The sequence below is a fragment of the Manis javanica genome, chromosome 7 (assembly GCF_040802235.1).
Source record: "Manis javanica isolate MJ-LG chromosome 7, MJ_LKY, whole genome shotgun sequence".
NCBI lineage: Eukaryota > Metazoa > Chordata > Mammalia > Pholidota > Manidae > Manis > Manis javanica.
This window is the reverse complement of record NC_133162.1, coordinates 29737640-29761033: the sequence shown is the minus strand read 5'-3', so window position 1 is coordinate 29761033 and position 23394 is coordinate 29737640. Positions and strand designations below refer to the sequence as shown.

Below are 23394 nucleotides of genomic sequence, written 5' to 3'. Positions count from 1 at the left end.
GGTAGGAGACCGCAATTATGCACCTGCAGGTTATCAGATAAGCCCTCTACATGCGGAGGCACTCGCCCAGCTGTGGCGGAGGAGCAGAGCCGGCTGTTCCCTCCCTCAAGCCCGCAGAACAAAGGGCGGTCATTTTCTGCTCCTCCCAGAGTCAGATGCACACACACGCCTTCCATCACAATTAACTCAAGAATCTGAAACACAGACAAACTCACCAGCAACATGCTCAAAATCAATGCCGTCAATACCGAGAACGAGGATAACAAAAAAAGCAAAACAAAACAAACCTGTTCAAAGAGTAAATACTCAAAGCAACAGGGCTCAAGTCAGACACACTACAAGGTCAACAAATCCAAAACAAGTTCAAGTACAGGGCACTTTATAAGCCGAAAAACTAGCCATTATCCCAGGGGTTGCAAACGTTAATGCCTTCAGGAGCCAGCTTAATGGAAAGGTCTATAAAAATAGAGAGTGGTCTGTCGTGAGCTGGACTATAGGGGCCCCAGGTAAAGGCATTCACATTCAATTTTTGAAAATTTCAACTATTGCTACATGATTCTTAAGCAGAGAGTCTACAGTCAAACAGAGAAGGAAACAGAGTTAATATATGGGTGTAGGTTGGATGAAATAGACTAAGGCTCAAAGTCAGATATGTTGCCAAGGAGTCCACAGGAAAGGATAGGCAGGGGAGTGACCCTAGCTGCCATTATTTGAAAAGATGGTGACCACTTGGTTTACAGTTTCAAAGGCAATAGCAAAACAGAAGTTAAAATAAATGCCTTATTAAGCTTGAATATGAGGGACTCAGATTATCAAATAGATTCTTGACATAAGCAATTGAGCAGGATTACAAAACTCACACACATTTCCTTAGAAGGCTCTAAATAAATGAAGCCTCCAAAAACTGTAGGTGTGGCCTATGGAAGGCAAGGGGTGGATGGAATGACCTCCAAAGGTCCTGATTTAAATATGTCTGTATAGTCACCCTTTGATTCTCCAGCCCAAAGAAGACAGTGACAAATCATCCTAAACTGAAGATAATAAAAAGTTGTATTTGCCTTTGGAATGTATTTTGGTACTTAAATTAGAATGTCTTTCTGACACTCTGAGAATTCATAATACTTCACAACAGCGACAAAGGAAGCCTGACCTGGAGCTGGGAGGGTGCCCAATTTCACCATCCTGTCCTCGATATAACATTTCTTCTTTCTCTGGGTGAGCAATATTAGCTTTCAGAAGACCCAGCGGCCCAAGCTTTCTCATACAGGGGCTGGCTGGCTCAACCCTTCCCTGGGAGAAGAGACAAGGGTCTTTCCTTGATCTCTGGCTGATTCAGGATCAGGACCCAGGATGGTCTGGTTCTGGTTTCTAAAGGATGATTCCAAGTGTTGCAGGACCCACAGGAAGCAGCTAGCTAGGCAAGGTTTAGACATCTACTCTAAGTGGATTACAAATGACTGGCTAGCCTCCCTACCAAAGAGGAATTAAAAACAAATTTCTTGAATTCCTTGGAAAGAGGAAAAGACTTCACCGAAAAAGAAGATGAAATGAATGCCCAGCACTAGAAAGAAAGAAGCTACACATTCAGGAGATGCCGCAGCAATCCCATGCACATCAGAGGATGGGTGAGATGGAGCCCTGCACTTGAAGCCCATCATCCAGGATGAAAGGAGAGCATGCTCACAGAGGTAACCGGCAGGGGGGCCCAGAAGGAGGGAAGGATGGTTGCCCCTCTGTTCTCTGCCCTCTGTCAGCTCCAAGGGTCCACCAGGGGAGGCTTGTATCACCTAGCAGGAGGCAGGGCCAAGCAGAACATTTTGGAAATGCATCAAAGTCCTTTAAGCAGAGACTCTGCCGAAGGAGCCACGGCCCTGGGAGGCAGCGTTTGACCAGGAGCACTTCTGCCTTATTTAGAGAATGACTAAATGTCATGGCAGTGAACTGAGACAAGCTCCTTGGCCCCACCCTGCTCAGGTCACCTCAGGCAATAAGGATTGTTACAACCTTTTCTATTTTCCCTTTTCCTATTACACTCTGGTCTTTAGTTTTCCTTATTTCCTAAAGGCCTGGAACAGTGCTAATTTAAAGGGGCTATAGAATTAAAATGAAATAAAATTAAAAATTTAGTTCCTTGCTCACAGTAGCCACATTTCAAGTACTCAGTAGCCACATGTAGCTAGTGGATACCATATTGGCCAGCACCAACATAATACCTCCATCATTATAGAAAGTTCTATTGAATGGCATGCTCATCTGGACTTCTAGGAAGTCTGGAATCTAGTACTTTCTAGTCTTCAAGGGCTAGAAGAAATAAATATATGAAAGAAGAAATGTACTTTACAAAGCATCTTTTCTATTAATCATCACCATTGATCCTCACCACTGCCTTGTGTGGAAGGGGTGGGTAATTTCAATATGCCCATTTTACAGAAGAGGAAAGCAAAGGCTGAATAGCTAAGTAACTTGCACAAGGTTCACAGCTATTGGGCGGTATGGTTAGAATTAAAACCTGGTTTTCCAGTTCCAAGATCAATGCTTTCTACTGTTACATGCAGCTGCTACCAATAATGTTACCTGCCAGTGACTTTGTTCAGTGCTGCCATAAAAGCTCAGGCCTCCCAGAATGAGGTTGACAAGCCCCTGTAGTGTTTTTATTGACTGGCTTTTTTTGAAATGCTAACTAAACTTTGTACAATGTAGTTTAGCAGCTCTATAGTTAGGGAGCCTTGAGGTTCAAATCCTGACTCATCCACTTACTATTTTCTTGACCAGGGCAAGTTGATAACTGTCTCTGAACCTTAATTTCATTTTATTGCATACATATTTTATGGTGATCTCAGGAGGATTAAATAAGACAATGCATGTGAATGACTTAGCACAGTGCCTGGCACATATTAGTGCTCCATAAATAATTTTTGGTGGTGACTGGCAGAATTTACAATGCACTGGCACTTGTAATACCTATTGAGGCTTTAGGACAAGAAGGCCTTACAACTATTCCCATCTTTATATACACCTGATATATCTGAATCGTAGTGAGTTAAGGGATTGACTCAAGGCCATGCAACTGGAAAGTTGTAGATCTAGGGCATGAACTCAAGCTATTTGGGTTCCAAATCTTATGTTTTTGTTGCTACACAATGTTATTTCTCAGGAGAGAGGGGAGCAGGGGGCACCAAGGCATGGCTCCGAGGAAGTTCAGCTCCCCTTAATTCCCATCTCCCCCACTTCTTTGAAATGGACAATTAATGTTTTCTTAGTCTTTTCTTAAAATGCTGTGGCAAAGGCAGTTTTGAGCATCCACTTCTACCATAATTGTCATGCTTAAGCTCCTCCTATACAGAGATTCTAGAGTCCCACTGGTAAGGAAGTAATACCTACGTAATAAAGAGGCTTAAGTATGAGGAGACTGCCTTGAAGCAGAGCATTTCAATTTCCTCCCTGCAAAGCCTGTGGATCAAGCACCTTCTTCTGATCTGCCCTCCATCCCTTCACTGCTATAGCGAAAGGCAAGGACATAGTGTATCAGAGCCTACGCTGAGCCCAGCCAAGACCTATGAGTGAGAATGCGTGCTGTTGCAAACCAATGGGTTTTGGAGTTGTTTGTTACTCAGTCGTATCACAGCAAAGTTGCCTAAATATATCTGTCAAACTCAGGGTGGGGGGCACTTACCCTGCCACAACGATCTCAAAGTCCCCATCGTGGTCTACATCAGTAACTGCCACACCATAGTTGAGCTGGGTAGGGTTGCTGTCATAGTCAGGAGGCAGAACTGAGTTTGTGACTGCAGTGAACATGGGTTCCGCATGCTGGGACCCCTCAGTGGGGGGCAGAAACCATAGCAGCAGCAGGAATAGTAACATCCTGAACATCTGAAACCAAAAGTTACCAATGTTACTGAAAGATCCCTTAGCCGGCGCAGCCCAGGAAAAGCTAATCCTGGATAGGCACAGAGGGGCCCTTCTCCCCTGTCCACAGAGGACCTGGCCATTCCTACACTGTAGCTTTTCCATAAGACCTGCCCCAACCACCCTCTGTAAAACTGCAACCTCCTCCCATCGCGCCTGATCACTCTTACCCTGCTCTGCTTCTTCTCTTTTTATAACACCTACACTGTGTAACATACTGTAGAATGACCTCATTCATCATGCTTACTCTCTGTTGTCGGTCTCCCTCTGCTAGAATGTAAGCTCCACCAGGACATGGATCTTGGTCTGTTTTGTTCACTCATGTTCATCAAGGAAAGACACTGTCTGGTACATAGTAGCCACTCAAAACGTAAATGTTTAGTGATTGAATGAAGGAACAAAAGAATGATAGGGTATAAATACATAGGCATGTCCCGTTATTCTGGGAGAAAGACTGGGGACTGAAGAAAATAACAGCTCTCCAACAGACCTGGGGGTGGGGTGAGACCCCCATGGGTGCCAAGGTCTGGAACAACAGTAGAGGCAGTGAAGGATTATCTTTCTGTGGGACATACCCTAGAGAGAGCCTGGAGGGAATCTGTGATTTGGCAGGTTTCCCCAGCCAAGGTCCCTCCCCAGCACAGCTGGTCATTGCTTCTAGGCCAGGAAGCAGTTAAGGAATGTATTCCGGCAAAATCTAGAGGCTGGCACATCATTCACTTGGAGAAATTAAACCATTGCATGTGTGTTTTATTATAAATTAATTATGTATATTCCATTGTATAATTCATTGTTGTATCTCTAACATAACTCAGGGTGTTGCCAAGCAGCCTGGGGCCACGAGAGCTGGTGGCACACACCCAGGAGACAGATGAAATGGCCAAGGAAGTGGAAGGACTCCACCCTGTCCTTGTATGCACAAGGGAGACACTTAGAATGCTACAGACGGCCTAGAATCAGAACTCGCAGTGTTCTAAAGGCTCTGCTGGAATAAGGCCCACACAGTGGTGCCTTCCTGCCTTCAGACAGCAGCAACCCCTTCCTGATGGACCTTGTCCTGCTGGCTTTTCTGTGCGTCTGGCGGCTGAGAGCAAGGCTGAGTGAGGCTGATTCTTAATGAAAAGAAGATCTGAAGATTGACGCTTCATATGGAGACAGACACTCCTGCCAACAAGTGAGTTTTGCTCCAGTTCAGAACCCAGAGACCAAAGGGAAGGACCCAGGCACTGCCTTTAGAGCCAAACATGATTTGGAAGCTTTCCTAATGCCTTAATGGAGAGGCTGGAGAGACACAGGGGCAGGACTCCAATTGCAGAACAGAAACTACCCTCGGCAAGCCTTCCTGGGGAGGAGGCTCTTGGAGTGCATTCCTGGGGCACATGGTGGGTAGTGCACTATTGGAATGAGGTCGGTCCAAATTACAGAGATGTCTAGCAGCTTCTACTGGGCTCTCTGATCACCAAAGGCAAATGCACCACTACACGAGTTCTGCAACTCAGCAGGAAGTTTGGGTGGAAAAAAGAAACTCAAAATTGGATCAGTGAGCAGCTGAGGGGGAAATTAGAAGGTAAAGAGTATTTAATAACCAGTGTAGACATGCTGAAATGTAGCATGGATCTGAAGGTCACTGAACTTTTTAAGGTATGATCTCTAGCATAGGGACAGCAAATGAGTTTCAGCTTGAGAGCCAATGCAATTGATTGGCAGTGGCTTGAAAGAGTACTGTGATCAGCTTACATTTCCAGTGGGCATGAAAGAGAAAAGCGGCGTCAGGTATGCCTTCTAAAGCTAGTTTCTCCCAGGTGCCATATCTGTAATTTGAGTAACTGCCACCAGGGAGGCAGGTACTATTAGGGTAATACAAGCAGCTGGCAGAAATGTTCTAATGAAGGCCATGAGGGGCAGGAACCACAATCCAGCCTCTTGATTTTTACCTTTTCCATGACAAGTAGAACTTTTAATTAGAGGAGCCCCATGAAAGAAGTAGCTACTCTGCGTTATCCATTTCCAGACAAATAAACTAAAGCAAGATTAAAAAGAAATAATACACTTGTGGGCCCACATCTATTTTGCTTGGTGACCTGAAACGAGTCACAGCCTCTTTGGACCCAGCTTTCTTCTCCCAAATGAGGGTTTGGGAATAGAGCTCTAAAGGTCCCTTCCAGCTCTAAAATTCTTCAATAGATTAAAGGGTTTTTTTAAAGAAGCAGACCTTCAGCAGTTTTTCTCCTCAATTTCTTCTATAAACTTCAGAGCAAACTGTGTGGTTTTTCTTTCTAGGTATATTAAGCATGAAACAGTATTTCAGCAGGTTCTACAGTTTGTTCCCTCATAGGGGCCAATGTTAAAGAGGAACTAGCCATCATTAGCGGGGAACCTGAGGTCACCTGGCATGGGCAGACCAGTGAATGGCCTCCCAACCAAGGCGGGTGAGAGTGAAGCAGGAAGAATATGCACCTTACACTTCATTCCTCTGCCACGCCAAAGGCACCCGGTGCACCCACGAGGGTTAAGCTGTGGGCCTGTCTTGATGGTGGATCAGGAAACAGTTGTTGCGAGGAAACTCAGGAAAAGGTCTGGTAAATATCCAATGAAGGAAATCCTTGAAATGCTCCTCTACATTGCTCAGAGTGGTGTCCAGACCAGCAGCATCAGCAGTAATTTGGAATTTTGTTAAAATGCAGAAACTTGGGCCCCACCCCAGACCTAATAAGTCGGAATATGCATTTTAACAAGATTTCAGGTGATTCAAAAGTACATTAAAGTTTGGGAAACACTGCTCGACTTTAGCTGTACACCAAAAGCACAGGCAACCGAAGGAAAAGTAGACATAATGGACTACATCAAAATTTAAAACCTTTATACATCAAAGGACACTATCAACAGAGTGAAAAGGCGAGCCACAGAATGGGAGAAAATATTTGCCAATCATTTATTGGACAAGGGATTAAAATGCAGAATATATAAAGAAGTCCTACAATTCAAAAACCAAACAACCTGATCCAAAATGGGCAAAGAACTTGAATAGAAATTTCTCTAAAGAAGATATACAAATGGCCAATAAGTGTGTGAAAAATATTCAACATAATTAATCATTACAGAAATGCAAATGAAAACCACAACGTGATACCACTTCACACCCATTAGGATGGCTGTACTCGAAACACCAGAAAATAACAATCCTTGGCGAGGACGTGGAGGAGTTAGGACCCTGTGCGTCGCTGGTGGGAATGTAAAAAGGTGCAGCTGCTGTGGAAAACTGCTATGCAGCAGTTCCTCAAAAAATCCAAAATACCATGTGATCCTGAAACTCCACTTCTGGGTACATACCCAAAAGAATTGAAAGAAGAGACTTGAAAAGATATTCGCATATCCATGTCATAGCAGCATTAGTCACAATAGCCAAAAGGTGGAAACAACGTAAGTGTCCATTAATGGTTGAATGGATAAACAAAATGTGGTATATACATACAATGGAATATTTTAAGCCTTAAAAGGAAGAAAATTCTGACATATGCTACAATGTGGATGAACCTTGAAGACATTATGCTAAGTGAAAAAGCCAGGCACAAAAGGACAAAGACTGTATGATTCCACTTACATGAGGTACCCAGAGTGGTCAGCTGCACAGAGACAGGAAGACTGGTGGTTGCCAAGGGGTGGGAGGAACACAGAATGGAGAGTTAGTGTTTAAAGGGGACAGAATTTCTGTTTGGGAAGATGAAAGGAGTTCTGGAGATGGATGGTGGTGATGGTTTCATGTAACACGAATGAATGTACTTCATGCCACTGAACTGTACACTTAAAATAGTTAAAATGGTAAATTTTATATTATATATATCTTACCACAGAAAAATACTGATACCTGGGTCTCATCCCAAGAAATTCTCATTTAGATGGTATAGGATGCAGCAGGTGTATCAATTTCCAAAGCTCTGCACTGATTCTAGTATGTTGCAAAATTTTAGGGACATTGTTCTATGCTAGTGCTTCAGTGTTTCTCTAATATCACTATGTACATGTATTACCTGGTGGTCCTCTTAAAATGCAGATTCTTGTTAGAATAAATCTGCAGCAGGGCCCAGAGTCTATATTTCTAACAAGCTCCCAGGTGATGCTAACAGTCCTGATCCATAAACTATATATTGAATAGCAAGGTTCTGTACTATAGCTCCAGAGTCAAGGAACCAGGCTATAGACTGTGTGAAGGTGTGAGATTAGTTCAAGAACCTACTTGTCTACCTCCAGATCTAAGATGATAAAATCAATCAAGGGTTCTGCAATCCCTGTAGACCCAGTTTCCCCTTACACTCACAATACTAGCTGTCTTCAGCTCTACGTCAAGTTACCACAATAAATACAGAGTGTCAAAAAGGGATTCTGACTCAATCTTTTGCAAAAAAGTAAGAAAAGGAAAAGGGCTGGAACTGGGAGTCAGGTCAAGGAGACAAGAGACAGATGCCATCAAAGGCCAGAATCTAGAGAGAAATGGGGTATGAACAGGAATTTCCAGCCAAGATAGAGATGCATGCCAATGTGTTCTCAAAAATCATCAAGGTGCCTGGTACCAGTAGGTGCTCAATTAATATTTGTTAAATGAAGAAAGGAATATATCCAAATGATTATGTGCATCAGCAGAGATTGCTTGCAGCTTGTCACGCAGTTATTTTTAAATTGTTTTTTTCTTAAAACAATGCTTCTCAAACAGTAACATGCTTACCAGTCACCTGAAGATCTCCGTAAAGGGCAGATTCTGACTTGGTAGGTCTGGGGTGGGGCCTGGGATTTGGCGTTCTAACAGGCTGTCAGGTGACGCCAAGGCTGCTGCTCTGCAGACCTCACTTTCAGTAGCAAGGCTCTAGGCCAGTGGTTCTGAACTCGAGATGCCCAACTGAATCATCTGGGGGAGGTTTTAGAAATATGCTGCTGCCCAGGTCCTTTGCCCAGTTTTCTGATATAATTGGTCTGCATATTTTTAAGTCCCCCCATGACGCTAATGGGCAGTCTGGGTTGAGAACCACTTCCCTGGACTCCTGGTCTCCAGATGGGAGTATAAACTGCTATTTGCTTTAAAGTGAAAAGATGTTTCTGCTTCCAAAATTCATCACCAGCTTGTTGAAGTATATAAAAATCTATTTAGCTAGAGAATGTCAAAGGAGGAGGCAGGATCTGGGGTTTGGGCAGAAAGCAGAGCAGGATGGTACTGACTGAGGCAGAAGGGCAGCCGGTGCCTGGAGTGACCTCACATTTTACATGGCTGGCTTGGGAAACCTGTCACACCACTGTGAACATTTGAATCTTTTGGGAGAACGTGCAGAAAGGTTAAAAATACAATAAAAAAGTAGGTTGAACTGAACTTTTTGTTTACCTGAATGCTTGTGTATCAATCGCCTACTGCATATGAGAGAACCGTGGGCGGTACTCACAGGCACAGGCGGTGCTAAGTAGTAAGGGGTGTAAATGCAACAGGAGGACATCCAGGGGGAGCGAATTATCAAAGGCAGAGTTTGGGCAGAGGGCTCAGGGCCAGAATCCCCAGTGGCTCCATGTGGGAAGTGAGCTGCTCCTGCGGGGGATGTGTGGGGAGGGGGCAAAGAGCAGTTTTAACAAGGGTGAGAGATGGTAGGACATGTGTTTCAGGCAGTGAGAATTGCTTTGTAATAAAAAGTTCTATGAAATGCTCAATAAGCAAACATCTTGAACAATCCTCAGCAGAAAGAGGAAAAAAGTCAACAAAATGAAGCCCAAGTCAGGGAACTGTACTTGGATCTCAGTCTCACCATTAACTAGCTGGTAACCTTAGGCATGTTCCTGAATCGTTCTATTCAGTGTTCTCATCTGTAACATGGGAGTCATATGACTGGCCAAGGTTTCAGGGGTTAGGTGAGCCAGTGAGCACCTCTCTGGCCAGGCTGGCCAGCGCTCACGGGTTGTCTCCTTTCCTTTCACACTAAGGTTAGACAGGCTCTAGACACTGGCTGTGTGTTATATGCAGTCAAACTCTGTTCCCGTGGCCTCGGGACTTTCCTGAATTGGGTCTAAGAACCAGTAACCAAGCAATCTGAATCTCTGATGTGGGGTCAGGTAGCTGTGGGGAGAGGCTTCCAGGGCAATTTTCAGGGCATGCAGTTCTTTAACAATTATTGAGAGCCAAGGACAGCACCCTCAACTCTCACAAAAGCAAGAGCCCTGAAGTTTTAGATGTTGGCAGGGAGCACAGACCCTTTCCAGACATTGTAGGAGGATAGAGACTCGGATCTGGGCAGCCACAGCACTCTGCCCTGCACAGGCTGGGCCCCAGACCTACACGGAGGCCCACAAAGGGCGCCTGGAACTAAGGCACCACTGAGAAGAGCCAACAGGAGCTGCCCCGGCTCACTCACCCACGACGACACTCCCTGTGGACCCTCGCTGAGCTGGCTTGTGCTTGGTGGTGCTGGGGTCACAGGGAGAAAGTCAACATTTGCCGTACAGGGTGAGGGGTGCTTTGGAGAGGGGAGCACAGAGAGATCTCTGAATTAGCAGGGGCCAGGACAGGAGCTGGCGAGTGCTTCCACAGAGGTCGGCGGGGGCACTGAGTGTTAAGGATGCTAAGAAATTCCCTGGATTGGACAGGCAGGAGGAGGAGAGGGCGAGGAAGAGCAGCAGTCAGCCGACTTCTCAGAGGTCTGCAAGACCCAGCTCTCACCGCGAGCTGCCCTCCCAGCACTGCCCATTTGAAGGTTCCTGTGCGTGGGTCACAAGCTGGGAGGAAGCATTCTTTTCCCATCCCTTGGGTTTCCATCCCGAGAACCTCTCATCAGATGGGAGCAGTGGCTCTCAACCTGGGGCAATTTTGCTACATCCCTCCAACATCTGTTGATGTCTGGAAATATTTTTGGTTGTCACAACCAGGGAAAAGGGGTGCTGCCGGCATCTAGTGGGGAGAAGCCAGGATGCTGCCACACCCTACAACACCCAGGACCGTCCCAAGGCAGAGACTTATCCTGCCCACAATGCCAGCAGTGTGAGACTGAGAGAACCCAGAATGGGGCAACAGTCTCGGCTCCCTCCTTCCCCCACTGCCCTCCTGAGGGGCAGAGGAGGGACTCTTCCGGTTGGTCAGGGTGGAAGCACCAGGCATGCAGGGCCCTTCTGGACTTGCCTCTCTGCAAAGGCTGCTCTGCCCTGTGCTGAGCTTGGGGGAGGCTCAGGCCTGTGCCCATCCTCAGGGAGGCTGCAGGGGGAGGCAAGGGTACCTGGCAGGCCCCACAGACCCCACTCCAAAGCCTGGCCTTCCAGACAGCTGTCACGATGGTGGCATTTTCATCGCAACCTGCCTGAGTCCGGCCTCTCTCCTCCCTCTCCCTCCCCTTGGTCTCTCTCAGCTGGTCCCGAGTCTGAGTGGGGAAATGCGACGCTGTTTGTTGGGCCCCTTGGAAACCCAACACTGTCTCTCAGGTTGTTAATCTGCTGGTGTACTTGGTTCTTCTTCCTTTGCAGTTACTGGATCACCGGGTCAACTCTGCTTCCTGAACGCCTCTCAGAATTGCCTAGCCTTTCCATCCCGCTGCTGGGGATCTGCCTCCTCTCTCCTTCACTGCAGGACGGCAGTATTTGCTGACTGTCCCCACTGCCGCCCACCTCACCCCACTGCTGCAAGCCTTCCCAGCTCCCACTCTAATCTCAGAGCTGGTCGTGTCACTCATCAGCTGAATTCGTGGGACCCTGTCCACAAGGCAAACAGATTTTGACTGCAATTTGATGTAACAAGTACTACAGGAGGAATGGGTGGTAATAACAGCCCTTACCCCCTATGGACAATGTGCCAGCACAGATGACCTCATTTAATCCTCATGGTGGCCTGTGACCTAGGTACTACTCTTGTCCCTTCACAGATGAGCACACCAAGGTGAAGAGAGCCTACGTAACTTTCCCAAGCTCACACAGCTAGGGCGTGATGCAGCTGGATTTGCACCTAAGCCAGTTGGCTACAGAATTGGTGTTTTTGGACACTAAAGTAAACAGTGTCTCTCACTGCACCAAACTTGTCTTAAACTAAGTGAGATGGGAACACAGTGCAAGGAACGAGCACCTCCGCCTGGGGCCAGCTGGGGAAGGTCCAAGAGAGAGATGGTGGTGAGCGGGGCAAAGGGACATGGCGGAGAGAGTTCCAGACTGAGGGGCCAGTGAATGCACGCTAGATAAGTGCACGGAGGCTCCATGTGGCTACAGCTTGGGATGAGGCCAGACACCAGTGTGAAGTGCAGCCGAGGAGGCTGGACAGACAGTGGCAGCCTTGAGAGCGACATCAGCCAGAGCATTGGGAGTGACCTGGCTGGAGTGGGGTGTTAGAAAGAACACTGTGACAGTGGGACATGGAACAGGCCATGGGCGGTAGGGCTGGAAGCAGAGTGGCACATTAGGAAGCAAATACTGGGTCCCAAGTGGGAGAGAAGGCTTGAGGCTGCCATTCAGTATCTCCTCATTCATTCACTTGGAATTCTTGTACACCTCCTCTGTAACAGGGACTGTTCTGTATACTGGGAACACAGCTGAGAACAAAATTATGTCCTTGCCCCTGGATTGCACATTCTAATGCCTCAGTCATTGGCACTTCTCACCCTGCCTCTGTCCAATGCCCTCTGCAGTGCCAGCCTGCAGGACAAACAACAGACCTTCTGCATCTGGCTACCCCCAGGGGCCACCAGGCCATATGTGTCTTCCCCAGTACCAAGAAAATACAAGGCTTTCTCCCTTCCCTCTACCTGGGGAGAGCTCCAGACACTGCCTGCAGCTACAGGCAGACAGAGAGACTTGGTCCTGCTCCAGAAAAGGTAGATGAAAACTCAGGGGACCCAGGCTAGGAGGAGGCACAGAGACAAGCAGGCTAATGAAATGGTGTTTCTGAAAGTGAGTGGGCAAATGGAGTCTCCTACCCTTTTGCACAAAGCAGAACAGGTCCTTAATAATTATTATTAACTGCTCAGACTTCCTGGTCTGTAAGATGGGGAATGAAACGTGTTAAGTGCTGAGCACAGTGCCTGGCAAGCAGTCCATGCATGGTAGGTTAACAGTAACTTCATACTATTACTACTGCTAATAAATGTTTGTTGAATGAATGAATACACCTCAGGAGGTGGAGTCCAGGCCCACTAGGCAATCCCCTTCTGGGAGTAGTTGCCAAAACTTGAATCAAATGTTTAGGACTGTCAGACTTGAAGGAATAGGTTTGCTTCTGTTACTAGTTAGTCTCAGGAGCCTAGTGGAGTTCTTTGACTTCTTAAGTACTGCTTTCCAAACACAGAAGCCCTTTCTTTACTGTAATATACACATTTATTCTTCAAACATTTAGTATGCCTATGGCCCAGCTTAGAAACAATGCCTAAAGCTGGCTCCTGACCCCAAGAAGCTGAACAGTACCACAGAAGACACAAAATGAGGGGAAAAGTTCAGAGCAGGAAAAGGCGCAAAGTCCAAAAGAAGCCCATAGGAGGGAGGGGTTAGTGAGTGTGGTGGGAAGGGCAGGCAGGGAAGGGCCTCCGGAGAAGGGCAACCAGGATTCAAAGGGAGCTGCTGCCTTCTGGAGGGAGCCCTTCAGATAAAAGGCCTGATGTGGCATGGCTTGGTGCAGGCATGGTGCAGGCTGCACATGTGATCTTTGCTGCTGGAATGCAGTGTCTGGGGTGTGCCCTGAGCGAGAGGGAGGGGGGAGGGTGCAGACCGTCCTGGGTGGAGGCAGCAGTTGGGGTCTGCAGAGCCTACCAGCTATGCCAAGGAGCCTGGAGTCACATGGGAGGAGAGTTGTTGAAGTCGGTTCAAGACATGATCAGACTTGCATTTTAGAAATGGCATTTTAGATTTGGGACAGCAGTGTGCTGGACAGATAGGCTGTGTTTCTGGAAAGTGATTGAGAGTAACACAGAGGGGATCTGGACATCCTGGGGGCAGGTGGGCATGGTACTAGATGATTTCCAAAGTTCTTTCCCAGGCCTAAGAGTCTACAGGTCAGGTTTTTTCCCCCTAAGTTACTTAAAATGCATTAGTGGACCTTGCTATTTAAAAGCATCCTCCTAGGTATCTTTCTGTGAAGCAATGACTCACTCCTTAGTCTGTCTTCAGTGGACACCCAAATTATCATCTATTTTATCAGCTTGGTGCACTGAGCTTCCTTGCAGAAGCCTGGTGGGAAGGTGCAGGGAAGGGGAGTGAGCACCCAGTGGGTGGTGAAAAAGAACAGAAACTTGGCCTTGCTCAAGGCTCAGAGCCGGCCACCACTCCCTGGGCTGGGCTGGCCCTGCAGGGGCTTCTCAAACACTTGATCAGTTTGGGGTTTCTAGAGGCCTGGTACCAAGTGCCAGCTCTGGGAAGGAGCCAGATGGAAAGCTGGCCTCATTAACCCAGGCCAGTTTGAAGGTACACTTTAACACCAAGGGCCACCTACATTCACTTATTCATTGGCTCATCCACTAAGCCCCGACAGAGATCCCTTCCCCACCAAACACCATGCCAGGCAGAGAGGTTAGAGTTGAGAACAAAAGAGAGAGTGCCTCCCTCCACACTGCTTGCAAGGCAGCTTTTCTCCTTCATGGGGTCTTTTATTTCCCCACTTGCAAAGCCTCTTTGGATATACATAACTTCTCAGATAAGAAGTGCATGATTAGGATTTCCAAGAGTCTGTTCTCAGAGACCAGGGTGCCCGGGCATGTGACATCACTTAGAAACAAGACAGAAAAGGCCCGTCTGCTCAGCTCCTCTGATTACATGGACTGACCTCCAGAAGCTGAGGGGCTTGTCACAGACATGCACAGGGAGGGGTGTAACCTCAGTCTTCTAAGCCGAGTCTAGAGTGACTTCCTACCTCCAATCCTGAGCACAAGGAGGGCAAGACCAAGGACAGGCCTTCTATGAAAAACCCCAACCACGGCTGCTCCCACCAGTCCTGCAAGAGCTCCTCTGGGGCACGTCGGGCTCCAAGGCCTGCTCCCCATCCTGAAAGCTGTCTCAGGATCTGCTTGACAGGGTGGGTCTTTACAGACAGACATCACCAGAGGGCAGGGTGGGGCTGCCCTTGGAGACACCTCCACTTGGGGGCTGCTCTCCAGGGAGGTGGAGGCTGTGGTTAGGAAGCCCCTGCAACCCTTCCTCTGGTAGCAGGACACCCCGAGCTCAGCAGTGATTCCCATGGCCTTGTTGCTGTATTTGTGGGGTGCAAACAAAGGTAAGAGTAACTGGAAACAACAGGAAGGGTCATTTCACACTCTCTGCACTCACGATCCTTCTGCGGCTAATTAAAGTAATATGTCAAAACGTCCCCTGGAAGAGATCTTTAAGAATATGTCTGTTAAGTAAACAAGGTTTTACTATTAATGACATGCCTTCCCATTCCTCCTTGAAGTTCCCTGCAGAACTTCCCTGTGCCAGGAGGGCTGAGCAGGAAAGGGTAGAGGAGAAGCCGCCACCTCCCCTTCTCAGAGGGAGTCGGGACAAATCCAGTCCCTTGTCATTCAGGGAGCTATCAGTTCCTCCTCCGGATGTTGATCAGATTTCCTGGGCTGGAACCAACTTACAGGGCCTGGGTACTGGAATTTTTCCAAGAAGAAAACATTTTGCTTCTAACAAAGTCAACATGATTTCTTTCAAGGAAAATTTTTTTCTTTTTTTTTAAAGTGCCTAGGATTTTTGAAGGGCAAATCTTTGGACTTTTCTGTAAAGATAATGGTTATGATATATTTATCATTTGCTAAGACCACCCACCATGACACACACTCACAGAGAGGCATGGGGGTGGGGGGATGATGCACCCAGTATTACACAATGAGTCAGTAGCAGAGCCAGAAATAGAACTTTACAAACTCCCAAATTCTTAATAATAGCAATATTAATAATTGTCTCTTTCTAGTTTTCTAAGTGTTTTCACAGCTCTCCTATAATCTTCACAACATCTTTGAGAGAGGCTGGGTAAGTCAGTCTCAGGAGACAGCAGCAGATCTGAGTTCCAGACCAGCTTTGACACTCGCTTGCTGTGTGACCCTGGCTGGTCTCTTTACCTTTCCGGCTGGCAGTCAGTGTCCTTACCTGTGAAATGGGAGAGTTGGATGAAAACACTTCTAAAATCCCTCTCACCCCTGACATGCTATGATTCTATGCTGCAATGCTCTAGCCCAGAGATTCTCAGCCTTGGCACTACTAACATTTTTAGGGCAGACAATTCTTTATGGGGGGACTCTCCTGTGCACTATGAGATGTTCGGCCTTATCCCTCACCTCTACCCACTGGATGCCAGTAGCACCCCACACCTCAGTCGTGACAGCCAAAAATGCACCGGACATCACCAAATGTCTGGGAGGCAAACTAACTCCTCTAGTCACTGACAAAGGACTTTGATAAGTTCAAGATCATGAGTGGTTCAGTGGAAGGTCTTCCTGGGCCCTTCTCTTCCCCAAACCCTTCATATTTTCTGCACACTTTTCAAAAACAACCTCCAAGTCCTTTGCTGCTTCTCATTTCTTAAACGCCCTCAGTGGTCCAGGGTGTGTTTTGTGTGATAATGAACCAATTGATTTCATGCTTTCTCCTAAGGAGAGTTTACAGGTTTATGTCCCCTAAGCAACCAGCCAGGCTCCCCAGAAATCCCTCGCCAGCCCTGGCTGGCCTGGAAGCCTGTATCTGCAGCCTGCAGGAGGCTCCATGAGCATGGATTTGTCAGCACTCTTAAATCACTGGGCTCCAAGGAAGGCTTCTCCCAGCACAGAGATCCCTCCTTAGGAATCAATAGCTCAGAGCCTTCCATCACATTCAGAATTATCCTGGGACCTGTAAAATTTCTTTCCCCCAAGCATGGCAGAACCCCAAAATGAAAACCCCAAGGTGGGGAAGGGATGAAGGTAACAAGGGAGCCCTGCCAAGAAAGCCTTGTCGGTTGGCCCAGATGTTGCTGTCAACAGAGGCTGACGTGCAAACCTGGACACTCATGCTCACGTGCTGGGAAAGGAAGCCCCAGAATGGTTCCCAGTGATCCCACAGTATCCCCTTCCAGCTGAATGCCTCCTTCCATCTTATCCAAGGCAGAGGCATGTTAAAGACTATCTTCCCTGATCTTCACTTTCCTACCCTCATCACCATTTTACAGAGGAGGAAACTGAGGCATGCAGAGGGTAAGTGGTTTGTCCAAGATCTCTAAGCCAGCGAATGGAGGAGTCAGATGCTAAGCCTGTGTCCTTTCCACTATGCTGGGCTGCCTTCCCAATGAGAATGGGGTAAGAATCAACAGTCTAGTGTGCTCATGAAAGGGGTGACTTCTTTTCTCAGTGTCTAATGCCACTTCTCAAACTGTAGATCCTTCTTCCCCCCAATTCACATAAAAGCCCACAGATCCTGTGCTATAGCTATATTTTACATAATTATAATCCTCTCCTGATCTAGACTAGACCAAGCCTTGGGAATGCAGGCAAATTTCTTCAGCTGAAGCTGGGGACTGCAACCACAGCCTCTAGGAACCCCACTTTTGAGGAGGGGGCTGTTGTTCTCTGGTAGTTCACATTATCCTGTCACCTCCTTGTTCCCGCTGAAGACGAAGACCAACTTGTCTGTGAGCCTGAAGGAGATGAGGAAGCTCAATCATCTTCTCTGGCAACAAGCATCCCTTGGGTGAGCCTTAGGGACAGAGGAAGATCTGCTTCTCAAAATTCTGGCTTTGCAGCAGTGGTTCCTCCTGAAGGTCGCCATCAAGTCTGCTGAGGCTCCAAGGGGAAGCCAGAGGAGCTCAATGCAGTGTGCAAAGGAGCAGGGTGGGGAATAAAGAGGGGGCAGCCCACAGGCCACTCAGCAAACCTTCCCAGGGCCCAGCTCAGCTGTCAACAGATAGACTCACAAAACAGAAAAAAGGCGATGGAAATGGTAGAGTCTTCCAGGTCACCCAAGAAGCACTAACATGAGGATTTTGCAAAAACAGAACATTCTAGCACTCTGACCTTGAGCTGGGAACAGAAAGAATGGGAAAGTGGGCAAATACTGGTTAGAGTCTCCATTTCATCCAGGATCTGAATTTTGGAGGTCCCATAGGCAGCAGTGTGACTGCAGAACAGAGACCCCATTCCAGCATGCCTTCGCAGAGGAAAGAAAGAACTCCAGCCTGGTTCTAAGACTATGAAGAAGGACTGGGCACTTCTCATTCTTCAGTGCAAGGATGGAAACCTGGAGTTACATTTCTTTTGCCTAAAAGACCACTTGAACAATGAGCTACGATAGTAGAGGAAAAGGAGGGAATAATTAGCAATTTCTATTACCTGTATATGTACATTACATACAAAAATTTCTAATACCTGTCATCATATACAAGAAGTTAGTGCTTCACCTCTTCACTCTGAATAACTTATCTGAAGGAAATTTCCCCAAATTTACTAAATTTATTAATTCACCTATGCCTGACCAGTCAGCAATTGTGAGTACCTACTGTGCAGAGAGCACGTATCCATTTCCATAGAAAAGAGGAAGCAGGTCACAGGAGTGGAAAGAGCTCTGAGTAGAGAACTGGGAACCCTAGAATCTAGCTCTGTCTCTTCCAGCAAATAGCCATGTGACCTTGGGCAAGATACTTGCCTTGACTGGGCTTCAGTTTTCTCATCTGTAAATGAAGTATGCATGTGTGTTGGGGATGGGATGGGGTTTGTTCTAGATGCACTTCAAGTATCCTCTCATCTAGTTCTTAATGCTCTTGGGCTCTATGAGCCTTTAATGAGTTCAAAGAACGACCGAGGCCAAGCACAAAAGAATGACCTTGGTGGATGGAGCTGCGTGCCAGCTGTTTCCTTGGAATGCTGTACTGGCACCTGCCCCATTGCATCTGAGATCACAGGACCACCTGAAGTCCAGCAAGGATGTGGCAAAAGGGCTCCAGTCATGAAAGTGACGGTTGGGGCCTATGAGCTTGCTTAAAGCATTAAGTTACTGCGGTCAGTATAGGGCAGAAAGTGGCAAAATCAGTGGTCCCCTGCTGGGTGCTTTTGGTGCCCCCTGCTGGACACAAAGGAGCCTGCTTTTACTTTTAAGCTTCCATCACCTCGGCAGGTGCAAGAAGATTGAGAACAAGAGACTGTCACAACCTCTTTAATAGGATTGCCTTCCTGGTAGGTGGTCCTCTCTCTATAAGAGACTGTATTTCACTCCCTAGAATTACACAGGCCATTGGTCCAAACATTCGCAGGGGCACTTCTGTACAGCAATAAGACATCTTAACTAAACATCGAGGTGCCAAGTAATAAACATCAGGGTTTAGAGCACCAGGTACAACCCAGATGGAGAGAAGGGAAGAAAGAGCAACAAGCAGGTATGTTTCTGTACAAAGCCCCAATGGAAAGAAGGTCAGAAAATGCAGGAAAAAAATGTTGACTGCAGGCATAGGATGTAGCTGGGTTTGGGGGTATGGACTGATAGCCCCCTAAAAGATTTCCAGGCTGAAGCAGTTATCCTAGGAGTTCAAAAACTCATCCATATTCAGGGATGGGGCATGAATGAAGGATATAGCCCCAACTGAGCAGCCCACCTTTGACCTTCTCTGAAGTCCATCTGTCCCAACTGGAAACCAGAATATTCTAATTGTGGTCCACTCTGCCAGCATCAAGACCCTAAATACCCTTCTTAAGTTGCCTCTTAAAATGACTTTAGGACCTGCTGCCAGAAGGATGTTCTTAATCAAGTCAGAGAGGGAGAAAATGCTTCCCCAAGGGCCATACTGGAACAACCGCCATGTTCCTACTTCTCCATCATTCACCTCCCTCTCCTCATGGCTGAGAGTTAGGTACAGTGTGACTCTGAATTTGCTCTAATTCAGTCTCGGCTATCTCCAGCCCCATGTCACCAGGGTCAAAAAAAATCTTCCATCAATAGTATTTCTCTTCCCACAATTCTCCCCTGATTGAAGATGGCACTACAGAGCTGTCCCCTATTCCTGGAACTCTCTTCCCTTCTTTTCCACCTGGCTTCACCTGGGAAGTCCTGCACCCATCCCTGAAGACACCTCAAGTGTGACTCAAGAATGTGTCCTGCCTGGAGAGCTGAAGCACCTCCTGGGAGGCACAGAAGACACACCAGCTGCACACCCCACTACAGCAGCAGTATTCATTAGTCATTCCCAAAGGAAGGGGAGCACCCTCGCCCCACTATCCCAGGATCATTTCGCTGGCCACTCTGGAAGGCTCCCACCCAGGCTGGGATGACTTTGGATTCTTGAGTTGGTTTCTGCAGAAATGGGACTAACCAGAGCTCCCAAATACTGTATTGCAAAGAAGAGCGCTGCATTGCTGGGCATGCCCCCAGGCCCGGCTTGCTGATCCACCGAAGCCCCCATGTGCTCCCACGGGGCCAAGGAGGACCCCCCAGTTCCCCTGGAATGCCTGAGGCTGGCTTGCCTGAAACAGGCTGAAAGCAAGGAGACCACACCTCGGCCCAGGAAAGACAGCCGGCAGCTACGCCGCTCGGGGCTGGCTCCCGGAGCTCTCTGCCACCCAGCGCTGTGCCCGGGGAGCTCAGCTTCCCTGGGGAAGAAGCGCCAGCTCCTCGGGTGTCTTCTCCATCCTGGAAGCGTAGGCACCCGGCCGAAGCCAGTAGCTTCCTCGGGCCGGAGCTGAGCCCGCCTTGCTGGGTGACTCCAATACCGCCAGCACATTCCCTCCTCACCCTCTCCGTCTCTGTTCCAGCCCCGGTGCCTCCTCCCCAAACAGCTGACCTCCAGCGCACCCCAACACCGTGCCAGCTCTGCCGGCCGTCGTCCCACACCTCCGTTCCCATCTCTCCTCTACCTCCAGCCGGGCGCCAGCCTTGCCCCCACCCCGCGGGGGAGGCTGTGTGCGCCAGTCGAGTCCTGTGCCTCTTGGCAAGTTGGAAGCAAAGCTTCCGCCGCCTTCGTGGTCTCCGCCTTCCCTGGTCCCCGGGCGGCATCCCCGCCACCCCTGCTGGCAAATGGGGAGGGGCGCTTAGGGCGGGAGAAACTTTGTCTGAGGGGGTGGGAGCACCGGGGCGGGTACTCACGCCGGGGTCAGCGCTCGGAGCCACCCTCGGGCTCTCTCAGCCCCACCGCCTGGGGGCGTCGGAGCACGGGCGCTCGCTGCCGCCTCTGTCGCTGCCGCCTCCCAGCTTCCAGCCCCGGTCCCGGACTGGCCTCGAGCCTCCCGCCCCGACGCCGCTCGCTCGCTTTATACAACTCCACTCGAGCGCGCCGGGGCTTATGTAAAGGCTGGCGGAGACCCGCAGCCAATGGCGCGGCAGCTGGAGCTGGGGGCCCGGGGGTGGGGGTCGCCCGCGCGGCCAATCGCGGCCTGGGGAGCCCGGGGAGCCGGGTGGGGGAAGGGGGCGCCTCCCCGCACTGATTTAGGAGCCGGGATTGCGGTGGCAGCAGCCGGCAGCCCGGCCGGCCCGGGGCGGCAGGCGTTGGAGTGGGCGGCGGCGCAGGCGGCGGCGAGGGCGGGCGCCCCCCGCGCCCCTCCGCTGCGTCGCGTAACCTTCAGGAGGCAGCGGGGCCTGGCGAGGCGGGGCGCGGGGCCCCGGGCCGGCGGGAAGCAGGAGTCCCTCGGGAGGAAGCGCCGGGAAGGAAGGCATGAGGGAGAGGAGGGCGGCGAGCGCCGGGGCCACCGCTGCGCGCAGTGCCGAGGGTGGCGGCGGGAGCAGCGGCGCTGCCTTCCCTTTACACCCCAGATAGCGATCTGGCGTCGCCCGGCCGGGCTGGAGCTGCCGCGCAAACCGCGCTGATGGCGAGATTTCGCGCTGCGGAGCGAGCGCCGAGCCGATCCTTATCCGAGCAGGGAACGTGTCCGAGCGCCTCCCGGGGACTGCTCAGTATGGAGAGCGGAGCTTCGCGACGGCCCCAGAGGGCGGGGAACGGGCGAGCACAGCTCGGAGATCAGGCGGCGGCGGCGGTGGCGGCTGCGAGCAGCATCTTCTCCCCCAAGTCCTCCGCCCGCCCGCGGGCAGTGCCCCCACCCCACCCCACCTAGCCCCCCGCCTCGGCACTGCGGGGTCTGAGCCCGGCCCACCCACTCTCGTCCTGTGCGTCTTTCCAGCCTCCCTCAGCTTTGCTCACACGTACGGGTTCCCCCCTCTCGGCCCCTGCCGCTGCGGTGGGCGGGATGGCCTAGCCTCTCCTGACCAGGCGCGGTGGGGCTAAGCTTGGAAACAATGCATTTGGTCAGCAGTGTCCCGGATACCCGTGTTCAGGGCAAAATGGGCCTACGTCGATAACATTCCGAAGTCAAGTCCCTTGTTTTGCGTTTAAAATAGAGCCCTGCACATACTAAACGCTCACTAAGGATTTAATGAATGAATCTTGAGCTTCCATGAAGAAGGTATTTGGGTCTCTGAAAGCTGGAGCACAGGGCTTTGAAAGAGAAAGACCCAAGAACATTCCCATCTACTACTGATGATGCCTTTGTGACCATTACCCTGGCGTCTGGGTATTTGACTCTTAAAATGACTCCAATGTGTTCTTTTATGAAGGGTGGCACTGCCATTCAGTGCCTGGTCCCAGACCCAGTTATCCTCAGATTTTGAGCTGAACTACTCGGACCTACTTTGGGCCGTTTTCAGGTCTCTGTGATTGCCCTTTGGAAAGGAATAGCTAAGTACAGGCAGTCTCTCTAGCTTTATGGACCCCCGTCTAGTTTAGGTTCTTAACCCTTTGAGGGTTGTGGACCCTTTTAAGAATCTGTCAAAAACTACTGAATCCTTTCTCTAGAAAAATATACAAACACACACATTTACACACAAACACACGCACACACACACCCTGGGAGTATAATTTCAGGATCAGCAGGAACCATGATGTCTCTTGGGGGCTCTGCCCATGTCAAACCTGTTCCTGTAGGAGTCTAGGGCAATCATTTATAATCATCCGCCTTTGGGGATCACAGAACCCTTTTAAGCCTTTCAAGAATCTGATTAATGGTAGGAGCCTGTTTCTCAGAAAATGTTCATGCGCATACTTAAACACATGTTGGCATGCCATTTTAGGGGGTTTATGGATCCTTAAAACCTTATCTAGGGCCCTGGATTAAGAACCTTCACCTAGCAGCAAAAAGCCTCTGCCCCAAGGGCACACCTGATCTCCAGCTCTCTCTATAAGGAGCTTGGTCAGCTCTCACCCTGCTGCTTCATGCCACTACCCTGTTCTGGGGGCATCTGAGTCATGTGGTGATGGCTCTGGCACCTGAGAGACCATCTCCACACTTGTCTCTGTATCTTGGTCCTTGCTACCCTCTTAGTGTGGAAATAAGTTGCAGGTTGTCATGTTCTGTCTGATCTACTTAGCCAGAAACTCCCAACTCAGGGAGACAGCAAGTGAGTGGTAATTAACCAGTTTCACTCAATCCCAAGCATCTGAGCACCCCTTTCTTGGTTTTTGTTCTCACCTCTCTCTCTGCCGAGAAGCTGTGAGCAGCAGCCCCAGCTGTGGAGCCTCACCTCACCTAAACCCGACAGATTTAGTAACTTGCTCGGTAATTATCAGCATCAGCC

At 49.1% G+C, this 23394-nt stretch overlaps 1 protein-coding gene across 4 annotated transcripts in view; it reads right to left on the bottom strand.

Moving 5' to 3' along the window:
- CRTAC1 (cartilage acidic protein 1) overlaps window positions 1–21358 on the bottom strand; it is a 147780-nt gene extending 126422 nt beyond the window's left edge. The window contains exons 1-2 of one of the 4 annotated variants that reach the window (XM_037015784.2): window positions 20917–21358; window positions 3674–3873 (exon numbers count right to left, since the gene is read on the bottom strand). In XM_037015784.2, coding sequence (XP_036871679.2) covers window positions 3674–3873 — 200 coding nt within the window. In that variant the 5' untranslated portion in view covers window positions 20917–21358. The remainder of the gene's footprint in view (window positions 1–3673; window positions 3874–20916) is intronic. The other 3 variants (XM_037015781.2, XM_037015780.2, XM_037015783.2) reach the window with 3 other exon arrangements.
- Between the last annotated feature and the right edge of the window lie 2036 nt (window positions 21359–23394).